The 20,245-nt window shown below is 32.8% G+C and overlaps 1 protein-coding gene across 49 annotated transcripts in view; it reads right to left on the bottom strand.

Annotated features, from left to right (window-relative positions):
- The window catches only part of RIMS2 (regulating synaptic membrane exocytosis 2), a 776,667-nt gene that overhangs the window by 220,261 nt on the left and 536,161 nt on the right, over nucleotides 1-20,245 (bottom strand). For 24 of the 49 annotated variants that reach the window (XM_030795305.1, XM_030795309.1, XM_030795312.1 and 21 more), the window contains one exon: nucleotides 121-153. The exons of 24 other annotated variants lie outside the window; for them this stretch is intronic. In XM_030795305.1, coding sequence (XP_030651165.1) covers nucleotides 121-153 — 33 coding nt within the window. The remainder of the gene's footprint in view (nucleotides 1-120; nucleotides 154-20,245) is intronic. One more of the 49 variants, XM_030795355.1, reaches the window with a different exon arrangement.

Here is a 20,245-nt window from a genome sequence, read left to right as displayed (position 1 = left end):
TTTAATATTTTGTTATATTACAAAGAATGAAAAACTATGAAATGAGTAAAAAAATGATTAAACACTTCTAGGACAAGTTCAATAAATAAAATAATAACAAAAAAAGCAGAAGAGACAGACCTGCATATCTTCTCCTTGTAGAGTCCAGTTCTTCTGTGATCACACCGTGTAATGGACAGACATAGACAAAGGAGATGGGAGTGAGTGGATGTACTCAAAAGGTAAAAAGTGACACTGATGGAAAGGGCCTCAAATCATTTTGAGAAAGAATCCTGTGTACAGTTTTAGGGAAGATATAATCAAATGCATTCCACCAAAAATACATAAGAACTGATGGCAAGTTGATTTTGCTACTATAGGTTAGCAGATTCAGAAAAATAAAGTTAGTGGAGAAATAAAGAAGATCCAGAAGTTTACAATTATTTACGTACAGCAAATCCTGAACACCAATGCTAAAGAAAGATACCATTAGTAAAAACAGCGTTAGTTGCATGATCACATTGTTCAAGACATTACTGAGTCAATTTAAAGTCTGTTACAATGCTTTCGAACTTTTAATTATCTGAAGAAAAGATTTAATTGAGTCATCACCAAAAAGAGCAATGAAAATAGTTTCAACAGATTTCTATTCCTTTTATGTTTCCCCAGTAAACCAGTGTGCACACAGAAACAAAGAATGGTCATCAGGCCAATATTTAATTGAATTATTTCAATACAGCAAAATATCATAAAAATTTTATGAAGTAATAATTATAGTACAAGTCTTTATTAGAAGAGTAGCTGAAATATATGGCTTCATTTCAGCATTAAAAATCCAAACTAAACTTCAATGTAGACAAATTTTCTTTGATCATATTCCCTTTTAATGCCTATTCATTCAACAGATTCTTACAAATACCACTTTATAGATTATTAAAATTTATGCTAAAATGTATCCATCCAAATCCATCAACTATAACAGATATGACATGATATGTTTTGGAAAGACTTTTTTCCCTAGTGCTAGTGAAGAAGTTCAAATAACATTTTATACAGTGACTTGGAAACAGAAAAATGTCTGTTAAACTCAGCATTCGAAGAAAAAATTTCTTCCAAAGATATTAGTGAGTTAGTATGATTGACACAGATGAACAATATGCCACAAAACCAAAATCTGTTTTAATTTACACACTTAGCTTTGAATCAGATACTACAAATTCTAAAATCAAACACCACATTTAAGTTCCGCAAGAGTTGCATCGTTATTTTTGAGTGACTTATATAGCAAAGCATATTGCATCAAAATATATTTGCAATATCAACATATTAAAATTATAGCTCTTTAGAGAATGGTGTCCTATGACAAATTTGTCTCTTTATATGAATAGTGATAAAATGAAACCTTTCCATTAGACTAAGTCCGTTAGTGCTAAGATGACCAAAACAACTTTTCTTAGAAAAAAACCAGAAATCTTAGTATGAATTATAGAAAACTGGAAAAGAAATGACATTTTGAAATTTAATATCATTTTGATTATTATATGAACACATTTTTTCATCTGTTGAAAATAAGACATTAAAGCTTATCACAATTAAATTACAAATCATACTGCTAACATGATTAACCCCTAGAAAAAAAATCTTCAGATTCTCCTGAAATGTACTAATACACATTAAAATGATACATGCTATATTTTTGTTTCCATCATCAATCCAACTGCTTCTCAAAGAAGAATAAGGTAGGATAATCACAGTTTATTAATACCCTAGGCAAATGCCGACTTTCGTATGTTGCATTGTGTTTTTATACACAAAATTTTCCTAGATACACATTTTCCATACTACTAAAAGTTTCCTCACAAGTTAAAATGAAATTGGTATGAAGTGGATGAAATAATGGCTTCCATATATTCCATCTCTAAGAAAAGATCTTATTGTTTGCAGAAAGTGTAAAAACTACGTAAATAAATGAAGCTTCTTTCTTCACCTAGTATTTTCCTATATTTTGGATTACTTTATGTGTCATCAATGCAACGGTTTTCATATGATGTGGATCCAAACATGGAAAATTATTCTCAATTCACTCATGAGTTAATTTTAGTGAATAACAGAGACACACATAGTTCCAGTGACTTACCCATTGATACAAAACAAGTTCAGTTGCAGAGCCAGAAATAGAACAGGGGTCTCCTGATTACCAGGTCAATTTTCTTTGGACTAGATATATGACCCAATAAAAACATGTAAAATACAAAATCAAACAAAGAAGAAAAAATAATTCTCTCATGGTGACGCCTGAACTGGACATTTTATTATACAGTATTTAACTAGAAACATTTTTTTTCAAAGTGGCACATTCTACAACTGTCAAGTAATTCACCAATGCTTTCATTCTTGTAAGGAATATGGCAAAACTTATCTTAGAATCAATAATAAAAAACTTTTTTTCAGGAAGTACAAAATTTATATGATTAATAAGGGGATGAAAATGAAATATTTTGAAAATGATTTCACTACTAACAAAGTATCAATTAAGTCATTTGCCATAGTTTATCTGAATATGATCCATTAATAATTAGTCCATAACTAAGTTTACATAAAAATATAACTTTAGCAAATAAAAATTCATGTAATGCATAAAATCTCAATATATAACTATAGTTGTATCATATATATTTAAAACTTTTTTTGGCTTTTTGGATTTCCTGTGGTTATAGTTTTATTATGTACTATTGCATTTAAACAGCCTCATTTTAAAAGAGAAACTTATAGTCAACTACCTTACTTAAGCAGCCATGTCTTAGGCAAATGATAATATGCTACAAGTACTTATTTTGCATATAGTATTATAATGAATAGCTGACTTCAGTGAAACTTGGAAGAAGCTAAGAGTATCCCCTCTACTTCTCCCATATTTCTCATTACCATGTCACCGTCAAATATTCTACTTTTTAGTGCAGTTAAGGAAGGGTTCTAATGAGAACTCTTTCTTTTTCATTTATCCAATAACCAGTTACCAGACTCTTCTATAACTAACAAACCCAACTTTTCATCTAATCAATAACCAGTTAAGACTGATTAAGGATAGTAAAAGTATTCCCTCTTTTAGGTGTCCAGGTACTATCACAATTATGGCTGGATCTTTGTTTTAGACAGAAAATATAAAGAATTTCTTTGTAAAAACAACAACAAGTGCAGTATTTTTTGTTTATTCCATCATACGAAATAAAATATTTTCACAAATTACAATGAAATAAAAGATACATGAAATATAATGAATAAACCCATAAGCACCATTTCATCACTTATGGTAAGTTATATTACAACAAATATTTTAAAATTTAAGATACCATCAAGTTGCAAACTATTTAATATAAAAAGCAAGATGGGTGTGATTTCATTATTGTGTATTATAGAGTGTGCTTACACAAACCTACATGGTATAGCCTACTACACACCCAGGCTACGATATAGTCCTGTTGCGCCTAGGCTACAAACCTGTACAGCATGTTATTCTATTCAATACTATAGGCAACTGTGACACAATTGTATTTTGTATATCCAAACATAGAAAAGATACAGTAAAAATACAGTATTATAATCTTATGGGACCACTGTCATATATGCATCCATCCTTGACTGAACCGTCATTATGTGGTGCATGACTGTATGTCTACATATATAGATATTAATGCATGTATAAAATCACTTTCATCAAGCATATTTGGTAATATAGTAAGCTCATGAGAATATGATGTGAGCTTTTATGTAAAATTTTGTGCAAACTAAGAATTCTTCCCTTGCCAATGTAAAATGTTTTTACTATTGTTATGTTTCAACTGAACACATATCTCAAGTTCAAACAGAAATGATCATCTGTAATCAACTTAAAAAAGACAAATACTTGGGGCCTCATTATCTACAAACCCAGTTTTCACCAAGGGTGTTTGATATCTATCTGAAATTCTGCTGATTGGCTTATGTTCTCACTTACCACCATTTACAACAGGCATACACTTGGTACTGTTACCAGATTTAATTGTAGTTGAATAATATGTGTCTATGTCTCATAGAAACAAGCATCATGTTAACAACATTCCTGATATAATGAAAGAGAAGCATGAAGATTCTAAGTGTATATTAGAATTTGAACATAATTAGAAGCTAATCATAGTGTAAGGGCTCATTAAAGGTCACAGAGTCTTAGAATGTTTCCTTTGGGGAAGGAGAGATACCTTTCAAAAAATAAGCCTAACTAAGAACCTAGTAGGAGGACCTCAGTGATACAAAGAACAGAACAGAAGTCTCCTATAAAAACTAAATGCTTACCAAGTTTACAGATGACAAACTAGAACATCTCCACAGTGACAAAAGCTTTTTGAAAAATTTCTCAATCCAAATGATGTGAACTAATCATTTCCAAACTGATTATTTCCAATAATTTTGTCTACAACCATAAAATTACTGAACATTTACAATAATTTCAACCTATTAAATGGCCATCTATTAAATTAGGTGCAGTATTTTCAAATACTTTGCTATTTTTTAAAATTCACTATACTTACATTAAAAGGTTATTTTTTATTTACTTTTTTTTTTTTTTTAGAAGAAGTCTCACTCTGTTGCCCAGGCTGGACTGAAGTGGCATGATCTTGGCTCACTGCAACCTCCGCCTCCCGGGTTCCAGCAACTCTCCTGCCTCAGCCTCCTGAGTAGCTGGGATTACAGGTGCACACCACCACACCCAGCTAATTTTTGTATTTTTAGTAGAGACAGGGTTTCACCATGTTGGTCAGTCTAGTCTCAAACTCCTGACCTTATGATCCGCCCACCTCGGCCTCCTAAAGTGCTGGGATTACAGGCATGAGCCCTTGCGCCCAGCCTAAAAAGGTTATTTTTTAAATGCCTTCCTATTTTGGGCAGTGCTGTTTTTCTCTGATTTTATCTTTGAAATCCAACATATAATACATTTTTAAATGCAGAAAAAAAGAGAGTATGTACTGAGAGAGTTTAAAATAATTTATTTCCAGACCAGGTGCTGTGACTCATGCCTGTAATCCCAGCACTTTGGGAGGCCGAGGCAGGCGGATTATGAGGTCAGGAGATAGAGACCATCCTGGCTAACATGGTGAAACCCTGTCTCTATTAAAAATACAAAAAATTAGCCAGGCATGGTGGCGGGCACCTGTAGTCCCAGCTACATGGGAGGCTGAGGCAGGAGAATGGCATGAACCCAGGAGGCGGAGCTTGCAGTGAGCCGAGATTGCACCACCGCACTCCAGCCTGGGCAACAGAGCGAGACCCCATCTCAAAAAAATAATAAATAAATAAAATAAAATAAATTTTATTTCCAAACTATAGCATGCTGTTTATCATAAGAAGGATGGTTACTGAAAAATAGGCTTGGCATTACAAACTTATCTGTATATGCAGAGAAAACTGAACAAATTTTAAATGAGCAACTAACTTCATAAATCATGAACTTTCACTTCATGGTTACTATGAAAGAATGTGTTATTTACTTCTTAAGATACTAGTAGTATTTAATTCCAAATTCTATCACCTGATTTGTCATATAAAACATTTGTTTGTCTTACATAAATTTTTTCAATTAAGAATAAAATGTTTACTTTACAACAATTTAGAAATTATCAAGCTGCTGATAATGATCAAGAACAGAACCCTGATTCCTTTTCCCAGACTAGATGGCTTAAACTAGCATTTAATAAGAAGACTGATGTGGAATACTGCTTTAGACTAAAACAAATTTTTTCTACTTTCAAGAAATCTTAAACATTCAAGAATAAAAAGAAACAAAAGTACAAAATATCAAAATACTCAAGAAAAAATTTTACAGTATAAAATTCACTAACAAAATACTTAATTGAATATTTACTTTTCCTAAAGATACATTTTATAAAACATAATTCCAAAGGTAAAATTAAGTAAAAAAAAACCCTACCTACACTATACTTATAAATTCCATAAAGAACATAATATGGAAATGTACATGTTAGAAAAAAATTAAAGGTTAATATATTAATTAAAGCAAATAATGCCAAATCTAGGAGTTTATGTACACATTAAAATATTACAGTAAGTTGTAAAACATAATTTGTTACTGTGAATATTTTCAATTTTCAAAAATACTGTTAAATCATACAGTACATCAGCAAAGGGTTTAGTTGCCTTCACTTTTACAAAAAAAAAAAAAAAAGAGTTATTTTCCATATAAGATACAAATCTTAAAGAGCACGTTATGGTTTCAGTTACAATAACAATGGCTGTGTCAATTCAAGATTTTCCTAGATGTAGCATAATACACTTAGAAAATAAGAAATCAAAGCTCATAATCATTTTAAAGTTATATGCCCAAGTAAATAAATTCTGAACTATGTAAGTCCAAGATTAGTTTCTAAGACTAATTTTGGAGAATATGCAAAATTTTATCACTTCCAAAACATTCATTAAGGCTGAAGAACTTCTAATTTAAGGGAGCTTTCCCACTACCTTTTTGTGTGGTAATTAAAATATCAGACTAAAATATTTTATGTGTAAATGTGCTCTTTTCTCATAAACATTTCTAATTACTATAAGGAAAGATAAACTCACAAGTTAAAAATCATTAATATGATAAATATTACATTTCCCAGTGATCTTTATCTATACTGATGTCAATTAAGGTAAAAATACTGCAAGTAGGGCTGGGTGCCGTAGCTCATGCCTGTAATTCCAGCACTTTGGGAGGCTGAGGTGGGCGGATCACCTGAGGTCAGGAGTTTGAGACCATCCTGGCCAACATGGTGAAGCCCCGTCTCTACTAAAAATACAAAAATTACCCAGGCGTGGTGGTGGGTGCCTGTAATCCCAGCTACTTGGTAGGCTGAGGCAGGAGAATCGCTTGAACCAGGAGGCGGAGGCTGCAGTGAGCCGAGATCGCATCATTGCACTCCAGCCTGGGCAACAAGAGTAAAACTCTGTTTCAAAAAAAAAAAAAAAAGAAGATACTGCAAGTAAATCACTTCTTTTGCTGATAATCCTCTCAAGACATCCCAGTTCAGAAATATCAAGATCATTCTTTAAAAAAAGCAATTACTAGTCATAGTACTCAAAATTCATCCAAATACTTGTTAACTCGTTTTCTAGTCCATGTCATGCCATTTAGCTCCTTGGTTCTATAGTCTCACATTTAAAATAAAAATTTCAAGTGTTATTTTTATTGCTAGTAAACATCCCAGAAATGGCAAATTCCCAGGTATTATAAATTGTTCTGGCATAGATTTTCATAAAACACCAATTGAAAAAGAAAACAATATATGCTATTGATGCACAGCCAACTTTCCATCTCAAGTTTGGGCTCATTCCCATACAATTTTTCTGATGCCACAAGTTTGCCACATTAACCCTTTGACGAGGAATCTTCGACAATTTATTGAAGTGGGTTTCTTAGATTTCAGCACATAAAAATTATATATTAAGCACTTTATAATCAATGGATTATTAATATCATAAATGCACTTAAACATAGAATAACTCCAAACATGTCTTCTGTAAAGCATAGGCATATATAAACATGTTGTTGAAATATAATCTGCTATACCTGCATCCTACTACTTTCCTCCCATTTTATCACTCCAAAGTTTTGATAATTAAAAATATTCTTTAAATATTCTAATTTCCTTTTAGAAACAAACAGGTAAGAATATTTATGAAGCACTAAAATTTAACATTGTTTTTACTGCCTTAGAATATTGCATACTTACTCACGACATTTAGGGTTTCAATTTCCAGGACCCATTTTCCTAGTATACAGGAAAATAAATAATCGCCAAAACAAAAAAAAACTATAATCATTTTCAACTATGACATTAAGACAGTATAGTTAAATTCAACTAAGTAAAATATTTAAAATAGATCTTTAAAATGTTGTGTTTCTGAGATGTCAAAATATTTTTTAAACATTGCATTGTTTTGTATTTTAATATACAATGTAACTTATTTACATAGATACATATGGCCACAACCATATTCATGTATTGGACATGATGACAAAGTGGACAACAAATAAATAATAGTTTATGATCAAGGATAACATGTATCACACAGTGTAGCAAGGGGAGAGGTTTACAGTAATAATTGTTGATACATAAATCACAACATAAAACATTAATTTTATATTTATCTTGTTCACTTAAAAATATCCTTAAATATATTAAGCTAATCATTATTTTCCCAATAAACTGATATTAACTGAAGATTTGAAAAAATATATATTTTCTTACAACTTTATGAATAAATTTAAATTCCCAATGTGAATTCCAGTTTATTTTATTACATTTTCAGTATGTACTGATTTACTAAAAAATAATTCACAGAGTAAGTTATTAGCACTATGCCATCTTTCTTTGCTCTTTAGACTTATGTTACATAATACATTTTCTCAAAGCATCCTATTCTCCTCAATAGCACTTACTACAATTGTAATAGCTTAATCATTATTATAATTATTTTTAAATTATGTATTTTCGCAGACATAATATGCTGTATGAGGGTAAATGCTGTATCTGTCTTGTCTACACTAATAGGTCAGTGCCAGGTATAATGTTTGGAATAGAGAAGGATGGCAACAAATACTTGTTAAAGACTAGTTTAACTTTTACATTGACATCTTTTAAAATATGGGTCTTAGAGCTGTAACATGAAGTAATGAGTCAGCACATAAAAATACTTTAACACTATTACTACAGACATAACTATTTTTAATTATAATATCATTAGTAAAACTCCATTTGAAGTTTCAAATTTTCAATGAAAATTTCAATGTATTCTCATCCAATTACTAATTAAAAGTAGTACTGGTTTTTTAGTTAATCAATTATCTCTGCACTTTGCCTTTTTTCATTTTATTCTTGGTTCAAGTTTTGTCTTCTACTTAACCCATTTATGCCTAGTGTTCCATAATTGGAATGCTAAGCTTGTGGGAGTTATTTATATCCTGCTGCTTAAGGCCATTGCCAAGGTCTGATTTTTCACACACAAAAGTGTGCAACCTCCAGCATAAATGGGTTAATCATATCTCTCCACAAAAAAATAAGAAAGGGAGAGGAAAACAAAAACATTTTGGTTCAACTCACTGGTAGAATTAATAGTTTGAAGAGACTCCTTATTGAATTCACATACTATGCTAACCCTCTTCCTTGTGGTTGGTGATATTTTTTATCTCCAGAGATTGTAAATAAATAATTAACCAATATATGGTATTAATATCTCAATAGCATTTGCAATTAAATAATAGAAATATCCTACAAAGACAAACTTTAGATAGTATATTGAGCTTTTATTGTACTTTTTAGGGAAGCAAGTACCTCTGCATTAAAGTACTTCAATTTTAGTCAACATAATCAAATGTGTAAAGTGGATGACCATCTGTATTTAAATTAGTCATTTTTTCCCTAAAGGACTAATCTTCATAATAATAACATAATTATATTTTTTCCCAAAATATGTGTAATTAGTTTTCTAAGCAAATCTTGAAATAAAGTATTTACCACTCTAATCTAAATGGAATCTACACACTATCAAGTTCACACCAAAATGGGAAAATGAGGTACAACAAGCACACACGCATTTTAAAAAGCATGAAATGCAATGCTTGTAGTCTCATGCTTTCATATGGTTTCCAAACCCTGACAAACCTGTCTCAGATTGGTGTTTCTTTTTCGGCAATGGTTTGTCATCACTTATTGTACCATTCACCTTTTTCTGCTGGTCTTCCCATGTAACTTCTAGTATAAATCAAAAATAATAATCAGAGCTTATCAGAAACATTAGATAATATGCATAACAAGTATCTAAATATACTTCAGGGATCTATGGGATTTTGGGGGATATTTTTCCTAAATTCTCACATAAACTATGTAATATGCAGTTAACATTTTAAATATACAAATGTGACATTAAAATTTTGCTTAATAGATTTCAAATGCCAAAGCACTAAAATTTACTTCCAGTATATCCCAAACTTTATTTTCAATAAAATGAATGCAGTCAAGGTATGAATAAACTAATAATTAAAATGGTTTGACAAAGGTGTTTTCTTAGTTTATATTAAATAATACATACTAGCTTATTTTAGAAATACGCATTTTACTAAACATTGTTTTATTGTGATGAAATGAAATGTTTATGTAGAATTACAATGTAGAAATTTTGAAACATCAAGAGAAAATACATAAATACATTTCAATACATGAGATAAAATGGCTACTTTATTACCATATTTAGTATCTTCATAAATGACAAACATTTATATGCTATGAGATATAATTTCAATAAAAATCTTGATAAAGGAAGACAAAGATATTTAGTAGTAACAGCTTGGTATCATTGAATATGAGTTACTTGGCTCATCTAAGATTATCTACAATTATTTCTCATGTGGTTAACAATCATTCATTTAATAAATATATACTCAGCACCTACTATTATCCAGGCATGTCTGGGTACAGGAATATAACAACAAACAAAACAGGAAAAACCCTATACATTCATAAAGTTTATATTTTAATGGGAGAGAGTGATTATAAACAAGATAAGTAAAATATACTATGACCTAAATATTGATAAATGCTAAAAAGACAAACAAAGTAGGTAAGAAGGAAATAAAATATCCAGAGGTAATGAAATTTTTGATAAGGCAGGAAGGGAAGTCTTCTCTAAGAAGGCAACTTTTGAGTATAGAACTTAAGATAGTAAGGGAGTTAGCCATATGGTTATTTAAAGAGAAGGTATTCCAGGCAGAGGAGCAGCATGTGCAAATGTCCTGAGTTAGAAGCATGTCTGATATGTTCCAGAAAAGCATGGAGGTCACTTTGGCTGGGGCATAACAAACAAAGAAAAAAGTAATAGATGGGTTAAAGTAGTAATGGAGATAGCAAGTGGGGGAGCACAGGTCATGTAGGGCCTTATAGGCCATGGAACAAAAGATTCACTGGCCACCATTTAATCTTATTCTCATAGTAGCATTCACAAATAATTATATATCTTATAACTTGCCTTTCTTTTTATTTATATGTTTCTAAAGCCATACTATGTCAATTAGTTATTAATTATGTATATTTTATGTTTATTTAAGAAACATTTTAGCCACACGATCTTGCTATGTTACTCAGGCTGGTCTTGAACTCCTGGTCTCAAGTTATCCTCCCGCTTCAGCTTCCTGAGTAGCTGGGATTATAGCACGAGCCACCTTGCCAGGCTCTATGTGTATTTTAATCCCTATAGAGATTCACCATGCCATACACAATGCTCTGGTATCCTATCTACCTTTAGCCATAAATAGTGGAATACTAACATATGTTATAATATCAAGCTAAGTAAAACATAACTGGAAAGATGAAACCACTGCCAAACATAGAAAAATATGCTATACTGTAACATCAAATATAGGTGATTTTGGATACACTACTGCTCCTGATCAGCATTAATCTGTGATAATGCAAAAAACAACAGAGTAATTTCCCCATGTTGGGAAAAATAATCTCATTAATATCAAAGTATTTGTTGATTCTGAATGACCTACACTTTTTGTTATCTATGAATAATTAAGAAAGATTTTACAAGTGTTACAGAGTTGTTCCCAAAATCAGATGCTACATGATTATCATTTTTAAAAGCTATTTCACCATTTGCCATTTCATAAATTTATGATGTTCCAAAAAATAGAAGACATTCTACCTTCTGAAGCAAGATTGAGTACACAGAAGAAGAAATAGGCTGTTTTAAAAATAGTCAGCCTATCTGTAAATTGGCAGACAGCATTTTCTGAAAGGTGGAGGAAAAAATAAACCTTTGAAATTAGCAAATATTTGTTGAAAAGTATTATATGCTGGTAACAGAAAAGTTCCAATAACCATAAATTTATGAATATCAGCTTAAGACAATGAAAGAACTAGATCAAAGCTATCAATGATTGATAGAAAAGGTAATATATATGTCACCATATTGAGCCAGGAAAGCTGGCTGGTCGGAATATCTCTGCCATTAACTAGGCCTATAACTTTAGGCAAGTTTTGTCAGAGGCATTTGAACCAGAGCAACTGCATCTTGAATAGGGGCTGGGTAAAATAAGGCTGAGATTTGCTGGGCTACATTCCCAGGATGTTAGGCATTCTAAGTCACAGGATAAGACAGGAGATCATGAAGACCTTGCTAATAAAACAGCATGCAGTAAAGAAGCCAGCCAAATCCCACCAAAACCAAGATGGCAACGAGAGTGACTTCTTTGTCCTCATGGCTCATATGCTAGTTAGAATGCATTAGCATGCTAAAAGGCACTTACTCCAGTGGCATTTCAGTTTACAAATGGCATGGCAATGTCAGGAAGTTACCTTATATGGTCTAAAAAGGGGAGAATCCCTCAGTTCTGGGAATAGTCCACCCCTTTCTTGGAAAATTCATGAATAATCCACCTCTTGCTTAGCATATAATCAAAAATAACCATAAAAATAGGCAACCAGCAGCAGGCCGCTCTGCCTATGTAGTAACCATTCCCTATTCCTTTACTTTCTTAACAGACTTGCTTTCACTTTGTGGACTTGCCTTGAATTCTTTCTTGTTTGAGATACGAGAATCCTCTCTTGGAGTCTGGATCAGGGCTCCCTTCCAGTAACATCTTGATAACCTCTCTGACATCTAGATTTGTTATATTTGATGTGATAAAGCTGGTATTGATAATTTATAAGGTTATTTCCACCTCTAAAATTAGTTACTCTTACATCTTATGATCTTTAGTTGATTCATCAAATGGGATTTTATAGAAGAGTGCCTATAACAGAGATGGTGAAATTGAGGCACTGAGAGTTTACAACATTTTCCAGAAGTTCCAAATGTGGCTACTATTAAGCTTTATACTGAAACTCAAGCATCTATTTTTAAAACGTAATTAAAGTCATAAAAAGAACAGAATTAATTAAAATGGCATGTAATTAAAAGTTAATTTGTTTTTAAAATTCAATAAAATACAGAGGAACAAGCTTTAAGATTTGAAATTCTTAAATGATCATTATATGTATCCCATCTTTAACTTGTAGATTAAAGCTTGATTTAATAAATATTAGGTAATTTGAAGAGTGATTATATTCATGGAGACTTAACTATGAGGTGACTTTTTAGTAAGTAATATTTAAGAAACCCATATGTCTGCAAAGTAATTATATTCTAGCTAGTCTTCATCACAACATGTAGCCAATTCTATCTGAACACTGTAATTTAAAAAGCATACAGTTTGAGACCAGCCTGGACAACATAGGTTCTCTTTTTTTAGATTTTTTTTTTTTTTTTTAGAGATTCTACCTCTAAAAAAACTTTTAAAAATTAGCCGGGCATAGTGGCATGTGCTGTAGTTCAGCTACTTGGAAGGCTGAGGTGTGAGAATCAGTTGAGCCCAGGAGGTCAAGGCTGCAGTGAGCTACTATCGCACCATTGCACTCCAGCCTGAGTGACAGTGAGACCTTCTCTCCAAATAAAATAAAATAGCATAAATTTATTTATTAGTAAGATTTGTATAATATTATATGTTCCAATATGCTTTCACAGATGGCATCACATTTGACCCTACAAAACACAGATGGGACCTTCTCTTAGGTGGTTTACAGGTGAGAAAATAGAACTGACAGATAAGGATAAGCACCGAAAAATTATCTTAGTTTACAATTTCATACTCATTACATCACTTGATTTTCAAAGTAGCATATTGGGAATGAGAGAAATATGTTACAATTTCCTTTTCTCAGATGAACTAACTTGGGGCAAGGGTCTAGAGTCACACAGTTAGTACACTGTAAAGCAGGCCCTGAGGCAAAGTTTCAAGAACTATGCTCTTTCTCTTGTATCATATCACCTTCCTAAGATTAAGTTACTTTCAACAACAAAGAGAAGATGATTTAAGGATTGCATTTAGGAAGTCAACAATGATATGGCCTTGAAGAATGACTAAGTTTGCAGGAAGGTATGAGGCGAAAGGGAGTTCTTTCCTAAATTTGATTAGTCAGTTGGGACTTTGGAAGCATAGAAGAAATAAGATGAAAAAAGGGAAACAAAAGTAAATTAAAGGGGAAAGGTCTCCCAGAATGAAAGGAAAGGTTAGGAAAAGAAATTAGAAATATTCATTTACAAGTACTTCACTTAAACAACAGGTACACTTAAGCTTATGGATTATCAACGGGGAGAGGAAATCTTAAGTGCATTTCTTCCTCTTTATTCCAACCTCTGCTTTAGTTCAGGCCATCAGATACCGGATGACTGAATTGCCCTAAATGGTCCTATGCCCTCAGTTTCTTCTCTTTCAAGTCCATCTTGCTTGCTGTCACCAAGTTACTTTCTTAATACAGATGTGACTGAATGTCCATCCAGCTCAAAAACATATGATAAATCCCTTGGTATTTTAAAGTATCCTTGAATCTCTCATATTAATTTTGGACACATGGTCATTTATCTAAGTTGGGAGGGAATGATATACTTAGGAAATATCCACCAATTCCACCATAAAATCCATTCCTAGCTAGATATTAATCAAATTTGGAAATTAAGATATGGGTGCTAACATTCTCCCTGCCCTAGAAGCATTCATGAGAATAGAGAGAGGCAACAAAACAAAGCCAAGATCCTCCATCACTGTTGTATCCTATCACCCTAAATGGTATCCAATACCCAGAATGCCTGCAGAAGCAATCATTAATTACAAAGACTGTCAAAATAACTATCACTTTTGGTTCCTTTGTAAACTTTTTAAATATGTTTGTTTGTTTTTATTTTTCTCCCTCTCCTCCCTCTTTCCTTTTCTTTCTTTCTTATTTATAAGGTTATCTGTATTTGAAACAATGTAGAAATTGTACACATTAAAGGAACAAAATATTTTTTTTCCATCTCATTGTGTATTTTCAGGGATCTGACTTTTTAATAGGTGATACGGTAGGGTTTAGTCTATATAATCCTAGCAAAGAATTAATCACTAACAGCCAATTAGGAAGGCTGTAGATGTTAACTTTCCAAAACCAAACAAAATTAACAAACAATAATAAAACATAAAAAATAAATTGGAAACAAAACTATTTAAGACTTTAGACTTTATCAGCCACATCTCCAAAAATTCTTACTTTTTGTTAAATCCTAACGGATTAAACAGTTCTCTGGCCTAGAGAAAAGTATCCTAAAATTTGCATATTGATTTTTACACATGCATTGAAATATGTAGAAATGTATTAGCACATTATGAAATAACTTATACTGCAATCCAATTCTATTCATTTCCACCCTGGTATTGTTTCTTATGCAAGTCATTTGATTAAAAATAGCATGATGATTACTAATTTCCAAAAATCTACTAAACTATATACAGTCATACATTGCTTAACGACAGGGATATGTTCTGAGAAATGCATTGTTAGGTGATTTCGTCATTGTGCAAAGATTACAGAGTGTACTCACACAAACCTAGATGGGGTAGCCTATTATATACCTATGCTATTTGATACAGCTTATTGCTCCTAGGCTACAAACCTGTACAGCATGTTACCATACTAAATACTGCAGGCAATTACAACACAATGATAAGTATATATGTATTTAAACATATCTAAATATAGAAAAGGTACAGGAAAAACACAGTATGATAATATTATGAGACTATTGTTGTATATGGAGTCTGTTATTGACCAAAACAGCATTATGTGGTACATTACTGTGTGTGTGTGTGTGTGTGTGTGTGTATGTATATATACGTTTAACAACTGCTTCAGGGTGATCATAATCAAACTTAATTTGACTTTAAATATAAAACTAAAATTTTCAGATTTTGTGCCGAAAATACAAAATTATAGCAAGACATTACTAAGAAATTACAGTAATAACAACTAACATTTATATAGTAATTATTATGCGACAAGTATTGTTTCGCTTCATCTTCCCAACTTCAAACTTATTTGTTTGTATATTTGCTTTAGAGACAGAGTCACCCTCTGTCACCCAGGCTGGAGTGTGGTGGTGCAGTCACAGCTCATTGGAGCCTCAAACTCCTGGGCTCAGCGATCTTCCTGCCTCAAGCTCCCAAGTAGCTGGGACTAGAGGTGTGCACCACTATGGCTGGGTAATTTTTAAATTTTTTTGTTTTTGTAGAGGCAGGGTCTTATTAGGTTGTCCAGGCTGGTCTCAAACACCTTTCCTCGAGCAAGCGTCCTAAAGCTTTGGGATTACCGCTGTGAGCCACTGCACCAGGCCTATTATGTGACAACTATTTGTTCTAAGCAATTTTAATATACCAAGTTATTTTAAAAAGTAAATTTATAGCATATCTACACAGCAAATAATACAATTTAGAATGGACAGATTTTGCCATTATAACCCTTCCAAACAACTAGCACTCTACCACATCTTTCAGCATCCTTTTTACTACACTTGATTTTCTCCACCCACTTGCTTTCTATGAAGATTTGCATGTGATAATAGCTTGGGATAGTGCCCTCAGGAATATTTATATTTCAGTGTTCCAGAAAGGCTAAAAGCTTTGTATTATGAAAATAAGCCATTAGGTAATAGCGGAATCTGAAATACTATGACAGGTAATGGGAGAAATACTTGGGACTGAAAACCTACCCAGAACCTCTCAAAACTTACCTTCTCCTTATAAAATTGACCCTGAATATGTACCACAATCTTAAGACACTTTATACAAGTTACATATTATAGAGTAATTTTACCAGCTATGTTTTATTTCTTTTCATTTTATTATTTTTTCCCTTGGGAGCTCCCCAAAGGCAAGAAATATATCTTGTTCATCTTTGCATCCTCAATGGCTACCTAGTACAACACATTTAAAATAGCAGACATTGGTTGAACAACATCCTTAGCTAATGTCTAAAAACAACAACAACAACAACAACAACAACAACAAAACCGGTTGAAGTCCATGCAAAGAGAACACAATCTAGAACATTGCTATGAAGAGGCATGGTATATCAACACATGAGATTAACAGTCTAGACTACAGATCTGCTGATATGTGGATTTAAGAAAGGTAGTTATCCTCCAGAATTCTCCTCCTTTATCTATAAGGGAAAATAGTTTTAACAAAAGATTTATAATGTCCCTTCCAAATCTAAAAGTCTTTGATTCTAAATCAAGGAGCTAAGTCACAGAACACTGATAGATATCTTGGTAAACTACAAGCACATGGTTCGAGGCCACATGGCATTACACAGCCAAGTGGCAGACCTGGATCAGAAGAAGCCAAGTGAACAAGAAGTTTCCCACATATCCTTCATGTATTCTGTTTCTTCGACCTCTCCTCACAGCTGTAGATATTTTTCTTTTCTTCCCTTTACAGCCTTTCAAAGGTGTCTGCACTTGCTGTCTCCATTCCTCTCTTTCCTTGAATCCCCTCTAATCAGTCCTTTAGCCCTTATCACTCTACCGAAACTGCTCTTAATAAAGGTCAACATAGTGACTTCCTACTTGCTAAGCTGGTGATCATTTCACATTCTTGATAATTCTCTCCTTCAAGTAATTTCTTAACTTGTTCCTCTTCTCCCACTTTCTCCATCTCTGGCTGCTTCATCTTCTCAACTTCAAAATATCAGAGTGGTCCAGTTTATACTTCTTGGACCTCTTCTTTATCTACCTACATGTGTTCACTTGTCCTCTTGATAACCAGTCTTAATGGTGGTAAATACCTTTTTATAAGGATGAGTCCCAGATTTATAGCTACAGTCCACACCTCTAATATGAAATGTAGACCATATTTAATTTGGCATCTTCACTTGGATGTCTAACAGCATCTCTAACTTACCATATCCAAAACTGAGCACCTGATATTCCCACTCAATCTATTATTCTCAAGTATTTCCCTGTATTAGTTAATAGAAACTCCATTATTTTTCTATTCAGGCTAAAAACCTGGAAGTCATTATTGAATCTTTCTTTCTCTTTTACCTTGTTGGGAAATTTTGTTGGCTCTATCTTCAATATCTATTCAGACTCCAACTACTTATACTGCTATCATGTTGGTCTAAGCCACTATCATCTCTTTCCTGGGTTAGTGCAAAACCTTCTAACAATGTTCCCTGTTTGCAATCTTAATTCTTCAGGGTATTCTCAACGTAGCAATTGACATCATCTTACTTAAAAAAAAAAAAAAAACAAAAAGTAGTATTGTGTCACTTTAATCCAAACTTTCCCATTTTATGTGATAAAAACCAAAATCCTAAATATGATCTTTAAGTTCATATATGAGTCACCCCTCTAGCCCCAACTATCCTTCTGACTTCACCTGCTACAACAATATACTTTAACATATCCACAAAATGCTTTAACCAATTAAAAAAAAATGTCCTCCCTTAAACTTACTCATGAATTTTATTGTGATATACAAAATAAACTGTAAATAAAAAGCCATTCTCTCAGGAGAAGATCACAAAAGAACAAATTGAATAACTAAATCTTAATTACAGGTCAATAATCAAAATATTAAGCCAAGTAAAACCAAGTTAGCATACGTGAAATATGTACAGAGTTCTCATCTTACAAATTTATTCATTAATTTCTAGGTTCAACTATATCATATGTTGGATTGATTTATATAGCAATAGCAATATTTTGCAGTGGACAGGATTTCATATAAATGATAAAAAACAAATTTATAAGTGTGTGTATAAAAACAAATTTATAAGTGTGTGTATAAAAACAAATTTATAACTGAGGTTCCAATAATCATTGTCACTAGAAAACTTTACATGTGAAACTGCCTGTGCAAAATCAAGACATTAAGAGAAATCTGAGGCTGGGAGTGGTGGCTCACACCTATAATCCCAGCACTTTGGGAGGCCGAGGTGAGGCGGGAGGATCACCTGAGGTCAGAAGTTTGAGACCAGCCTGGCCAAGGTGGTGAAACCCGTCTTTACTAGAAATACAAAACTTAGCTGGGTGTGGTGGTAGGCGCCTGTAATCCCAGCTACTCAGGAGGCTGAGGCAAGAGAATCCCTTGAGCTGGGAGGCGGAGGTTGCAGTGAGCTGAGACTGTGTGCCACTGCACTCCAGCCTGGGCAAGAGAGCAAGACCCTGTCTTAAAAAAAAAAAAAAAAAAAAGAGAGAAATCTGACACAGTTGACCCCATCTTCCTTCTAACCTCCAAGCTATCTTTAATCATTCCTGCGTGTGGGAGGAATTTAATTTATAGTTTAACTTTAAAGCAAGGATAAAAACAGCCCTTCCCCAAAACAAAACTGCTTTGTAAAACCAATCAAAGGCCATAAGGCTAGGATTATGAGACGGGCCTGACTTCTGCTAAAATGTAGGCTTAAATAATAACCAGCTATTGTTCCAGATGTCACAAGATTTTAACTTCTCCAATTATTTCTTTAGATAACATCATTATTGTAAACCTAATATTGTCTTTTGAGATATTTTTCAGACTTTCGCATTTTGGAGGATTGACTGATTCCATCCAGACCTGCAACTGATGACTGAATCCACATCCTGTGACCCCCACCCAGAGATTAACTCAGCACATAAGAACCATTTTCCACAGCCTTACAATTTCATCCCCAACCAATCAACATTCCCCATTCCCTACTCCCTGCCCACCAAACTATCTTTGAAAAACCTTAATCTCTGAGCCTTCAGGGAGACTGGTTTGAGTGACTCTAACTCTAGTTATTCTGCCTGCAGTACCACTGTCTTAATGAACTGGTTTTGTCTGTGCGAGGGGGCAGGAAGAATCTGTCGGGGTGACTGCACATGCAAGATCATAGGAAATAAGAAGAAAGCAGAACAGTCTGAAGGTAAAAGATGTGAAAGTATTCAGGGCCAACTAGAGGTCAAGAAGACAAAAAAACCTATGATAATACTTCCTCAGTTAGTTAAAATATTTAGCCTAGTGAGTTCATATGAAAAGATACGATCTTGACACATTTAAATGCACCTAAATACAAAATGGCATTAAATGTTCTCAAAACTTGTTGAACATTTAGGAAGATATATTTATTATTTCAGATTGCTGACATATATTTAAGTACATATCAACATTTCCTTTCATAAGTACTAATAAAAAATCATGGAGCTCATGAAATAGATAAAAATGAAAAATATGTAAATACATGTTGAGAAGTCATTTAAATGTTTATTGTCTTATGAATACTATTCATATTTACATGATTTAACTTTATTTTGTTCATTATTATCTTTTAAATCATATTCTAGAATGTGCATTAAAGAA

This window comes from Nomascus leucogenys, chromosome 16 (assembly GCF_006542625.1).
Source record: "Nomascus leucogenys isolate Asia chromosome 16, Asia_NLE_v1, whole genome shotgun sequence".
Taxonomy (NCBI): Eukaryota; Metazoa; Chordata; class Mammalia; order Primates; family Hylobatidae; genus Nomascus; species Nomascus leucogenys.
The sequence above is the reverse complement of the archived record's forward strand: the minus strand, read 5'-3'. Positions and strand labels throughout refer to the sequence as shown.